Source organism: Perognathus longimembris, chromosome 4, assembly GCF_023159225.1.
Source record: "Perognathus longimembris pacificus isolate PPM17 chromosome 4, ASM2315922v1, whole genome shotgun sequence".
In the NCBI taxonomy this organism is placed as follows: domain Eukaryota; kingdom Metazoa; phylum Chordata; class Mammalia; order Rodentia; family Heteromyidae; genus Perognathus; species Perognathus longimembris.
Genome location: NC_063164.1, coordinates 50658435 through 50671509, shown reverse-complemented (window position 1 = coordinate 50671509; position 13075 = coordinate 50658435). Strand labels below are relative to the sequence as shown.

The 13075-nt window shown below is 38.4% G+C and overlaps 1 protein-coding gene across 3 annotated transcripts in view; it reads left to right on the top strand.

Moving 5' to 3' along the window:
* Positions 1-13075, top strand: part of Map3k20 (mitogen-activated protein kinase kinase kinase 20) — a 170901-nt gene that overhangs the window by 97763 nt on the left and 60063 nt on the right. For all 3 annotated transcript variants that reach the window (XM_048345234.1, XM_048345233.1, XM_048345236.1), the window contains exons 8-9: positions 1472-1558; positions 7273-7347. In XM_048345234.1, the coding sequence (XP_048201191.1) occupies positions 1472-1558; positions 7273-7347 (162 nt within the window). The remainder of the gene's footprint in view (positions 1-1471; positions 1559-7272; positions 7348-13075) is intronic.

Here is a 13075-nt window from a genome sequence, read left to right as displayed (position 1 = left end):
CACCAATAAAGCTACATGCCAGCTGAAGAAATAGTGGCTTTACAGTTAAAGGTTTCTAAGACTTGTTCAAATAAAGAGTACATGCACCCATTTATATTCTCACTGACAAATAGGCTTTTGTGATTGAAACCAGGAAAATCTAATCTCAGTCTGCCTAGTGCTCCTCACTTCCCTGACTCCATGCTAACAAGGTGATACTGTGTGCCCATCTTCTTCTTCTTCTTCTCTAGATTCTGTGAGCTTAGAGCTTGAGTATCATGGTGAGGTAGCAATTCCTGTTCTGGCTCTGCCACTTGCTACCTGAATGTCCTTGGGCAAATTTATCTAATTTTCTTACCTATAAAATGAGGATAATGCCTATCTGATAGGATTCATATTGATTATAGTAACACATTAAGGTACCAAGAACATAGTAGGCACTCAATAAAAACTAGTAGTTGTTATTATGATTGTTATTGATCATTGTTTTTACACTTTACAAAGTATTGGTAGACTCAGACTTTGTCAGAGAGGTGTGATGGTACACACTTATAATCACAGGAATTAGGAGGCTGAGGCAGGAAGATCATGAGTTTGAGGAAAGCCTGAGCTGTCTCAAAAGCATTTTTTAAAAGATGTCTGTTTAAATAAATAGAGAAAGTTACTAAGTGTCCAGATGGCCATTACTTAGTGTTCACAGTGAAATCAGCATCAAAAGCAGTCCTAGCACCAATGTGCTTTCCTTGGGCAAACATATTAACAGTATTGATCTCAAAAACTGCACAGAGTTGAATACACATGTAAATGTACATAAGCATGATCATGTGTGTAAGAAGTACTTTTTAGATTATGGTAAATTACATTATAGGTACACCAACATGGATTCTTAGATTGACTTCTTTTGAAACACACAACCTAAATGTTATAATCTTGCAAGAATCTACTGTTAAGAGGTGGTAGTGGTGGATAGGTTTGCCAATAATTTGGATTAGATACTCAGTTTATCTACTTATTTATTTATTTTGATAAGGCCATTATGGAACCTTTAAAAAATACTAGTAAATTCCTAGCTATTTTCTTATAGAGAAATGTGCTTGAGATTTGAAACTATTATTGAATTCCCAGTCATTTTTTTACAGAGAAATGTGTAAGAGTTTGAAGTTAGAAATACTTTTGGTTAACAAAATATAAAATCTGATTTGTGCAAATTCTAACATCTCAGAAGATCAACTTAAATAACTTAGGCCCATTGCATAAAATTTTAAGTCTGGTTCTACATAAACTAGGTTTTTCCTTTACATATAAAAATATAAGAAGTATATAATATATGGGAGATATTCTATGTATAAGCATATATATATTGTCCAAGTTTCTACCAATAGGGTTGGTTATGTCTGATAATTAGATACAATTAATGCTTGATAAAAATTTCAATAATATACCCAAAGTATAAAGCACTAGAATAAAAATTCCATTTTCTTTTTTGTTCCAGGTTCTCTGGGAAATGCTAACAAGAGAGGTCCCCTTTAAAGGTTTGGAAGGATTACAAGTAGCTTGGCTTGTAGTGGAAAAAAACGAGGTAAGACTACGTTTCTCCATTCAGGTACATAGATCAGAAAACAGTATTGGGGTTTTGCAAAAGACTTTTTCATCTTCTTCAAATTGAAAGTAAGTTCACGCTTATGGAAAGATTAGCAGTAGGAGCTAACACAAAGGGTCAAAGTGATGTTATTCCTCATGAATGGACCCTTTACATCTAATTGTTGCAGCTTCACGTCGTGATGCTGTAGATCAAAAATTGTACAAGTACTGTACTAGTTTCTCAGTCTCAATTGTAAAACCTAGGGGTTTGTTCTTAGTGATGAAAGAAACCATTGCGTCCAAGGTAGGGGAACAGTTTAACTCCATCTCCCGCGTTTAGGACATCTTTTTTACTGGCCGGGAGTTGATATATCTGTAAGAGACCTTCAGCTACTTCAACTTACCTCTCCCAGCAGGAGTCACTATAGTACAAGAAACTGTCGCTTAGATGAGAATTTCAAAAATAAAAGAAGAAAAAAATAGTTTCAAAAAAGGGAAAAAATTACAGTTTTGCCACCTACGTTGAACACTACATTGAAGATGAGCTCCTCACTGGAATTGGCGAGGCAGTGGCATAACTGTTCGCCTCCTCATGCAGAGCCTTTCCATTTCAAAAGAACTTCAGTGGCGTAAACACCGTTTGTGCTGTGTCCCCAGCCTCGCTTTTCTTCTTGCTACAAATTGAGGCTTTCAGTTAGTTGGACCTATGAGCCTACATCAGAGAACATGGCACATTCATATCAAAGAGAGCAACTACGTTTTGAAAGGCTTAAAATTGGGACTGAAACGCACAGCCATGGAAATTCTCAGCCTCAGGATGAAGCATCCACTATCAAGGTTTTAGAAGAACTTAGATCACGTAATAGAAACCTGCAATTGTCTTTATAAAGCAAAACAACTTGATTAGAAGTTCTTTCATTTCCCAATTGTGTCCATGTCCTCCACAATGAGTAATAATGACTTTAAGGAAAAAATAATTTCCCAAAAGGTGAATATATTTTTTTTTAAATCCCTTTTTAGTGCTTTCACAGAATTACATTGATCTGCTTCCTATGTGAATGCAAGAATGAGCTAGGTTAATCAAATCACTGCTATGGATGAGAAAAAGCCATGTTTCTATCTCTTACATCACATAATCCAGAGCTACCTGACTAATTTGTCCTCCTGCTTCATCATAAATTAATGAAATGTTGATGATGGCTGAACTTAATGGGAGAAAGCTGCCAATTTGAGAAATGCAAAAGAGTTCTGTGCTAGAATGTACCTTGTTCATGATGTCTCAGGGGCTGTTTGGTTTTAATTAGATGTGCTAGTCATTCACAGTGTGCTGTTAATAAGATCTTACAACACAGGATAACTAATATTTTTAGGGGCCAAGGGCCTACTCATTTCTGTTCTGCTTCTTCTATCAGAGAGATGACTGGATGTTTAGTTCAGGGCTTACAAATGAGAGTGAGAATCGTTGACCTTCGATTGATTCTGGAGCAGAGCACCACACGTGATGTCCACCTCTACCTTATTCAAACATAAAACCAACAGAAAAGATTTTTAAAGCCAACTAGATATTACCCCAAAATATATAAGATCAAATAACTAATATCTTAGTAATCTGGCTAAACAATACCAAAGTAGATGTAAATTTAAAGCTGAAGAGAAAGATAGACTTCACTGCTGCCTGAGGGTTGGCGACCACTTCAAAACAACCTCTTTAACATTGGACATAAGGGAGGGTGGACACCCCCCTCTGTTCCCCAGAGGTGCCATGGTACATACTGTCTGTTTATCCATGGTGCATTTTGGCGATCAGTTCATAACTCATGAAGAGTACTCAGAGACCTCCCATACTTGTGTATGGTAACTGGAGTAGTGAGTTGAAAGAACCCACAGGGTGTCCCAAGTTCTGTCCTCTTTCTAATGAGCTCAAGTAAGATTGGGCATCCCAAGGATATTTGTCTCCTATTATCATTCTGCATGGTACTTACCTGTTAAAAAAAAAAAAAAGAATGGAAATTAAATTTAAATCAATTTATAGTGTTATCATTAGGGTGTTCATTTTATCTCATCAATAGAGGCACTGTTTCCAAAACAAATTCTGTTGACATAGCATTAAGGTAATTTTCAAAGATTCATTTCCCTGAGTAACAAAGCTGAGACTTCAAGAAATGGAACTCACAAAAGCCCTTCCATTATTTATCTTTACTAATGGATACTTTCAGTTGAAAAAGGTAGCTATGTTTTCAGCCAGCCTCATTTAAATAAAGAATGATGTGTTTAAACTGTCAAGAAGAAATTTTAAGTGTGATTGTGTCACCCTGTAATGTCTGTCCAAATACGGGATTAGCTTTTGTTTTTAACTTTTATTTTGAAATAAATACAAACTTACAGGAAGTTATTTAAAAAAACAAACAAACACTGCACCTGGGTGTGAGGCTCAAGTAGTAGAGCACCTGAACAGCAAACACCAGGCTCTGCATTCAAAACCCCAGTACAGCTCCTCATAGTAGTAGTGGTGTAGTGCTCAAACCAAGGAATTGAGATTGTTACACTAATCAATTGACCATGGAGAATTGCTTTTGAGTCTTTAAGAAAGTCAATGCTTTAAAAAATTATATCTGAAGATATTTGCATCCAAGCCCTTAATGAAATAAGGCTTTTAAAGGGTCTTTTTTCTAATTAAATCCTGTTAAAACTAGATGATAAAGCACTTTAAAGTTTACAAAGTAAACAGTGACCCTTTAGAGAAGACAGGAAAAAAAGAGAATATTACTAAGACATTTCAAAAATCTATAGATATGTATATTTTCTTTTGTCATTTCCATGAAACTCAATCAGTAGGCATTCAAGATGTTCTGGCTGCATAATTTCTTTCATAAATACTTAGAGTCTTATGTAAAATGTGTTTTGTCTTCATAAAAAACTTAATTCACTGCTCTTGACTGCACTTTAGAAAGATAAAAACTTGACTTAAAAATAATTTTTACTCCCTATGTGGATAATGATGGAAGAAATAATATGATTTTTAATGTCATGGCTAATTTAGTTCAGTGTCTTAAGTCTATATTTAACTGATACTTGATCATGTGTGATTATTTTAAATGACTATTACTTTGTGTAATTTCACAAATGTATGTCTAGAAAGTTTTCCAGCGAAGAAAAAAAGATGACAGAAATGATCAACCCCATTCAGCCAGTTGACATTTCAGCATATGGCAAAATGATGAGACAAGGTTATCTTGAAATGTGTTTCCTTTTCTGAACACTCATTTTTCATTATATATGGAGGACATTCAAGTTGCATAGTCTCTCTCTATTAGTTCCCATATTGTATCCTCTTGATCTGCCTTTTGACCTTTGTTAAAACATTTGCCGCAAAAGAACAGCAATATACTTTGCTCTATTTCATGAGATCACAAGTTTAGAAGTGCTTAGTTTAGCCTTTAATTTGGAGAGGGTTGTTTTATTTTCCTTTTGTTTTGATTTGAAGATTATGTGTAATTGCAAACATAAATTGTCAGTTTCCTTGTCAAGACAACTCCTTCAATTCTTTTTCTCATTTTATACATAGCCACCCCCCAATCCAATTAAGTTCAGTTTACAGTTTTCTAGTGCAAAACTTCTTTGGCAGACATTACTGAGGAGTAAATGTAAATACTATACAGCCCAGCTATTCTCAACTCCTTTATACCCAGTGTGCTTCTTCTGCACCCCCTGACGCTCCCCATCCTAGTGCTAGGGATCGAACCCAGGGTTTGCACACACTGGGCAAGTACTCTGCTACTGAGCTATGTCCCTAGCCCCCACTGCTTTCTTTATATCAACTATGCTAACATCCATACTCTTCTTAAAGGAAATTCAGAGAAATACTTTGCAAGGTATAGATAAATGCTCAGGCATGACCACACTACAGAAGATAATGAGGCAGGTGCAGGGGGTTTCACATGTGGATAAATAGACTTCAACAGCTGCTTTTGCAGCCTGCTAGAGTATCAAGAGAAATACTGTTGTTGGCAATAGTCTTTTGAGAACATCTTGGAAAAAATTATGAATAATGCAATAGTCTGCCTTTGATGTAGTTTATTCGGTAGCTGCATACTTAGAAAGTTTGTTGTATTTTGAAACTATGTTTAAAAAACTTAATTTATATTTATTTATAAATCCAAGTTAGATTCAAGGCCTAGAAAAATTAGAAATCTCCCTTGTTTGCTTATTTTGCTTACATGAATACACAGAACATTAGCAATTTGCTGGGTGTCAAGAGAGATCTTGATCATGCAAGATTTGATGACATATTGAAGGATGTCATTTATGTTTGTGGGATTGGATTCAGGGCCTCCCACATGTTAGGTAGGTGCTGTTTCATTGAACTATAACTCCAGTCCCTTCGATCTTTTGTTTTGTTTTGTTTTGTTTTTATGTGAATTGCGGGGGTTGAACTCTGGGCCTAAGCACTGGCCCTGAGCTCTTCAGGTCAAGGCTAGTGCTCTGCTACTTGAGCCTCCGTACCACTTCTCAGCTTATGGTGGTTAATAAGAGATAAGAGTCTCACTGACTTTCCTGCCGGGCTGGCTTTGAACTGTGATCCTCAATCTCAGCCTCCTGAGTAGCTAGAGTTGCAGGCATGAGCCACTGGCACCCAGCTACTCCGATCTTTAAGACAAAAATCCCTCCTTCAGTTAAGAGTGTGATGTGTTCTATAAGAGCCACTACTACAGAATGTTAAAATAGATTTATCCTCATGTGTTTTTGGATCAGGCTCTTTAAACATAAGAATATGACTGAAACAAAAGCCATAATGAGTCTTACATTCAGGGGGCCTTATTTACCCATGAGAAAATTACAGTATTTTGTTGTTATTCCCAATTCTGAAGTTTCACTTGTATGATTTTGTGTTTTTAAACTAGTGGTAGCAACATGTGTTACCCAGCAATGCAGGATTTGGCTATAAATTGCAATTCCTGTGAGCCCCAGGCTAACTGGGACAGTGATTTTTGGCATTGGCCAAATTATCAAGTTCACATACCAAGTTCTTTCAGATTATGTCTGTGATCTACTGTGTTGAAGCTATTTTCAGAGTTGTCCCCTTATTGTCAAAATAAAGTCATTTTCTAGTTAACTGGACTCTTTTCCAATATGTAAGTTACCTATGAAAACAATGATAAATTTGTGGAGTTTGTTGGTGGTTGTGCCAGCTCTGGGATTTGAACTCAGGGCCTGGGCACTATCCTTGAGCTTTTTTTGCTCAAGGCTAGCATTCAATCACTTGAGCCACAGCCCTACTTGTGGCTTTTTGGTAGCTAATTGGAGATAAGAGTCTTAAGACTTTTCTGCCAGGGCTGGCTTCAAACCTCTTGATCCTCAGATCTCAACCTCCTGAGTAGCTAGGATTATAGGTATGAGCCACTGGCACCAGGTTAAGTTTATGGTTTTAGACTTGGATCCATTTGCCCCTCTCCTACTGTAATTTCTCCTTGCTTTGATTGGTGTTTTGTTGTATTTGTCGTGCTGAAGCTGACACTAACATTCCCCCTTAGAGGACTAGTAAGAGCCTTTAGAGATTAGATATTCCAAATGTAAACATAAATTCTCCCTTGTCACATATTAGTCCATGGAAGCTTTCAATTTCATGTCTCACATCTGCTCCTGTATTAACCTTCTTATGACCTTTCAGGTGGTATTGGCTCCTGTTTTATTTTGGTTCTTTGTCTATTGTAGAGGCTGACCATTCCAAGCAGCTGCCCCAGAAGTTTTGCTGAACTGTTACACCAGTGTTGGGAAGCTGATGCCAAGGTACTTTGTTCTTATTCACAATTCTGAAGTTTCACTTTATGGTTTTGTGTTTCTAAAACTTCAGGTAGTAAACTGAATTACCCAGCAGTGTTGTATTTGACTGTAATTTGCCATTCCTGTGAGCCCCAGGGTGACTGTTAAGGTGATTTTTGGCATCTGGTCATCTCTAAAGATTTATCAATCCCTAAAGATTGAAAGCAAATCTTCCTTAAGTACTCTTTTGCATTCTTGAGTAAAAATGCTTTTGTTTTCCAGTTTAAATAATAAGCATTGTGCTATACACCTGTGGCTCATGCCTATAATCCTAGCTACTTAGGAGATCTGAAGATCTCCATTCAGAGCCAGCCCAGGCAAGGAAGGCCATGAAACTCTGATTTCTAATTAACCAGAAGAAAGCAGGAAGTGGAGCTGTGGCTCAAGTGGTAGAGTACTAGTCTTGAGGGAAAAAACTAAAGGACAGCACCCAGGCCCTGAGTTCAAGCTTAGGTACCAGCACCAAAAAAAAAAGTATTTTTATGTTCTAAAAATGGTGAACATACAGTACAGGCACTGTTCCAAACACTTTATATATGTTAAGCCATGTGTTCCCCAGAATGAAATAGGCATATTCTCCTTATCTTACAGATGAACCAAGGCACCCAGCAGTTAAATAATGACTTAAGGTCACACTGCAAGTACCCAGTAGGGCTGCACATGAACCCAAGAAATCTGGCATAATGCCTTGCTCTTAGCCTGTTACTTTTATTTTTTTTTTCTTTTTTGGCCAGTTGTGGGCCTTGGACTCAGAGCCTGATCACTGTCCCTGGCTTCTTTTTGCCCAGGGATAGCACTCTACCACTTGAGCCGCAGCACCACTTCTAGCCATTTTCTATATATATGGTGCTGGGGAATCGAACCCAGGGCTTCATGTATGCAAGGCAAGCACTCTTGCCACTAGGCCATATTGCCAGCCTCTAGCCTGTTACTTTATGTTGCCTTTCTCACCAAAGAGCAGACAAAAATAGCATTTCTCGAGACTCTTGATTTGCCCTCTCTGTCCAGCATCAGGAATGTTTTGGGGCTATCATAACAGAGTTGGAGAAATTCCAAAACAGGCTTTTGTGTGGTTATCACATAAGAGCATGAATAGCCCATTTCCTTTCCCTCTAAAGATCATTTGAAAAGACACTTAAATACAGACGGAAATATTTACAGATAAAATGATAGCTAGTCTTGGAGTTGCTTCAAAAGAGGGTGAGGGGAAGTGGATGATGATATGGATTAAACAAAATGAGGGATATGAAGGTTTGTTGTATTTTTTTCCTACTTTTGTGCAAGTTTGGAATTTTCCATAATAAAAAGGTAAAATATCAAAAAGAGTCTCACATACTAAACATTAGAATGAGAGAGCAGTTACATTCCAGAAGGAAATAAAAATTTATAGTTCACATTTGTCTAGTTTTTCATGGAAATGGAAGTATTATAATTGAGGCGTGCTAAAAAATGGAATTCTTCCTTGATTTATACCCAGTTCCAGCCTGACCCCTAGGAAGAGTGGATGATACAACATATAGTCTGTTCTCCTGCAACATGCTTCTCTAATGAGAATAATTCAATTAGTGGGTTTGCTATGTTAGTAAAACAAAATTTATGTGGAGTCAAGCAGAATTTTCCCCAGTATTTTATTGGACACTGAGAGCAAAGTATAATAATACAGCTAGCAAGGCATCTGGGCCCAGGGCTCAGAGGCCTTCTACCCCATGTGCTCCTGCATGGCATGCTGGGAAGGTTCGTGTATATTTATGACAGCCATGTCTCTCTTCTCCCTTCCCCCCACCCCACCACGTCCTGGCCTTCGTCCTGCAGTCCCTCAGCCTAAATTTTGCTTCCATTAACACTCCTCAAGCTTCTTCAGCAATTTTTCTAGTTGAAAAAGGCTGAAATATACAGTCTGCTTAGTATTTTTTTAATTAAAGAATGCAGCATGCTTCAAAACTGTGTTCTTTGTTTTTATGAGTACTCCATGACAATGTTGGCATGTGTTTTGAATGGTCAGCTCTAACCCTTGTGTAGGCCCTGTTGTTTTTAGTGTCAAATTTTGGAAAATGTGAAGATCTTAAAGCATTAGAGAAATTGCACTTTACAACAAATACAGTAGAAATGATAAGCAGACATTTACAAACCTGTTTTAAAACATGTATTTTATACTGTTTAAACAGTATCATGTTCCCTTTCTCCACTCTTCTATCAGTTTTATGCCCCTTGCAACATGTACACTGATTTTTGTAGGATTGTTCTCCATGATACTTGAGTGGAAATCTTATCTGGAATTATTGGCATTAAAGTAGATTAATATAACTAAATATCTATAGTTGTAATCATATTTCAGTGTAGGCAAAGAAAGCAATTTCTTAATCAGAAACTTGGTACTATATTAATTAAAATGACAAGAATGTACATTTTTAACTAAATATGCATTGATTAAATGATGGTATAAACCCCTCCCACTATAAGGACACTGGGTTCAATGTTGAATCTATGAAGTTGGCATGTCTTTATTACCATGTAATGAGCTGACTCTTCTAGAAGATGAAAGAATCTTGTGTTCCAGTTGTAACAAAGTTTAAAGTTCTTGGTTTGGGGGCTGGGAATATGGCCTGGTGGTACATGGAGCTCCGGGTTCGATTCCTCAGCAGCACATATATGGTAAAAAGCCTCAAGTGGCACTGTGGCTCAAGTGGCAGAGTGCTAGCCTTGAGCAAAAAGAAGCCAGGGACAGTGCTCAGGCCCTGAGTCCAAACCCCAGAACTGGCAAAAAAAAAATTGTTGGTTTTTATTTTTTAATCGTAACAATTTATTCTGATAAACTACTCCATATCCTTGTACTTAATGTAAAATAATACAGCTGGCTCACATCTCCAACCTACCATTGTTAATCTTCCAGGCACACCTTAAACACCTCATTCCCTCACGGCTCCTTCTCCACTTTCTTTCTTTCTTTTTTGGCCAGTCCTGGGCCTTGAACTCAGGCCCTGAGCACTGTCCCTGGCTTCTTTTTGTTCAAGGCTAGCACTCTGCCACTTGAGCCACAGCGCCACTTATGGCCGTTTTCTATATATGTGGTGCTGAGAAATCGAACCCAGGGTTTCATGTATAAGAGGCAAGCACTCTTGCCACTAGGCCATATTCCCAGCCCCTCCTTCTCCACTTTCTCTGCCAGCCCCAGGCCCAACTTAGGCCTCTTTTCCAAACTCAGTCTGGACTACTGGCTTCCCTTCTACTGTGGCTTTTTTTTTTTTTTTTAATCTTCTCTTGTCAAATGCATGGCAGCTCTGCAAGGGAATAGTTAAGTTCCACCATAAACTTCCCTATAGCACTTTGCATCAGTTTAGTAAGTAGAAGTTCAACTCCTTGTCTGCTGAGCCAGATCATCGTACACTTCCTGATATGCATGTTTTAGTTCTCTAGCAGAAAATCTGGAGCAAGTTCTCCAGAAGTTGGTGTTGTACTTTGCAAATATGGAGAACAGTGATTGGCTCAAGCACTGTATTGCTATTTTTAAGTCGTTAGAATTCAGAATGCTAACACTTAGATTAGAATATTTAGCCCACCACACATGGATGGCTCATACATGTAATTGTGTCAGTGTCAGGAGTGTGAGAGTTGAGAATGGCGATTCAGAGTCAACCTGGGCAGAAAAGTCTATGAGAATCTTATCTCTAATTATCTAGCAAAAACTGGGAAGTGGAGCTGTGGCTCAAGTGGTAGAGCACCAGCCAATTGAGAGCATGAGGCTCTGAATTCCAGTCCCAGTACCGGTACGAGTGCACATGTGCGTGCGCGTGCACACACACACAACCAGCTCACCTGTGCTCCTGATTTCCCTTTATTAAGTAGAAGAATAGGAAAGAAAGTTGGTATTAGGTCAACACCATGTCCTCTTTGTGGCTTATACCAGGTGCTTGAAGCATTTATTGAAGAAAATAGGGAAGAAAAGAAAGGTGAGTGTTGATTTAAGTCTTAAGTGAAATTTTGAAATAAGGCAAATCCATGAGTTTGATAGGAAGTCATGTGTTACCCTTGTGAGATAAACACTGTGAAGGATTTGAAAGCTTCGCCTGAGGCTGGATCCCACCTTACGTGCACACAGGAAAGCCCTTCTTTTCTGAACTAGTTGTCCTTGTCTACAAAATCAAGATAACCAATGGAAAAAGAAGATAGATACTTGCTTAATAAGTGGTCTTACCTGTGATTTAAAAATAATAATAAGCCACCTTTAGCCAGGCACCTTTGGCTCACACCTGTAATCTTAGCTACTCAGGAAGCTGAGATTTGAGAATGGAGGTTCAAAGCTAGATGGAGCAGAAAAAGTCTATGAAACTCTTATCTTAAAAGGCTGGAAATGGAGCTGTGGCTCAAGTGGCAGAGCACCAGCCTTGAGCAAAAGAAGTTCAGGGATAGCACTCAGACCCTGCGTTCAAGCCCCAGGATCAGCATTAAAAAAAAAAAAAAAAAAGCCACCCTTTGCATTATACATAAAAGAAACTTAAGCCCCCTCCGAGGAACACCTGTAAGATCCTACACCAAATGTTATTTTCTGTACTCAAAATAAATAAAGCATCAATATACCATTCTCCATTGCTGTCATTTGAGGGGGAGGTCTTGTGGTGTAGCCCAGGCAGACTTGACGCTCCTGCCCCAGCAGTCTTCTGCTTCAGTCTCCCTGGTAGCTGGGACTACAGGCAAACACCAGTATGCTCTGCTGTTGCTGCTCCTTCCTGAGAACACATTCTAGCTATAAAATGAAGATCCACCCCTCCCCCACTCCGGGATGCCTGTCACCCAATTACAAAAGAGTTTCACTTTATTTCAAAATGATCAAATGTAGGGAAAATAATATCCTCTAAAGACTCATGGGCTGCTCCTGCTGCTTTTCCTTGCAAAAGGAAAGCTCTGTATTTATTATATAATTAGAACTTGTTCAAACAAATAAAATATTTTTTTTCTTTTAAAATCTGACATATCGGGCTGGGGAATATGGCCTAGTGGCAAGAGTGCTTGCCTCCCATACATGAAGCCCTGTGTTCAATTCCCTAGCACCACATATACAGAAAACCACCATAAGTGGCGCTGTGGCTCAAGTGGCAGAGTGCTAGCCTTGAGCAAAAAGAAGCCAGGGACAGTGCTCAGGCCCTGAGTTCAAGCCCCAGGACTGGCAACAAAAACAAAACAAAAAAAATAATAATAATAAATAAAATCTGACACATCATGGAAGAAATTCAGATGGGAACAGCCTAAGAAGAATATTTTTCAGATTTCCTACAAAAGGCATTTTTTCCTGTTTGTGCATCATTCGCATTTACCTCATGCTCCCTCCCCCTCTTTTTATTTATTTATTTATTTGTTTATTTATTTATTTATTTATTTATTTATTTATTTATTTATTTATTTATTTTTGCCAGTCCTGGGGCTTGGACTCAGGGCCTGAGCACTGTCCCTGGCTTCTTTTTGCTCAAGGCTAGCACTCTGCCACTTGAGCCACAGCGCCACTTCTGGCCATTTTCTATATATGTGGTGCTGGGGAATCGAACCCTGGGCTTCATGTATGGGAGGCAAGCACTCTTGCCACTAGGCCATATTCCCAGCCCCCCCTCTTTTGTTTTTTGCAGTAATGGGATTTGAACTCAGGGACTTGTGCTGTCATGCCTTTTGCTATGCCTTGTACTTGAAATACATATGCTAGTACAAG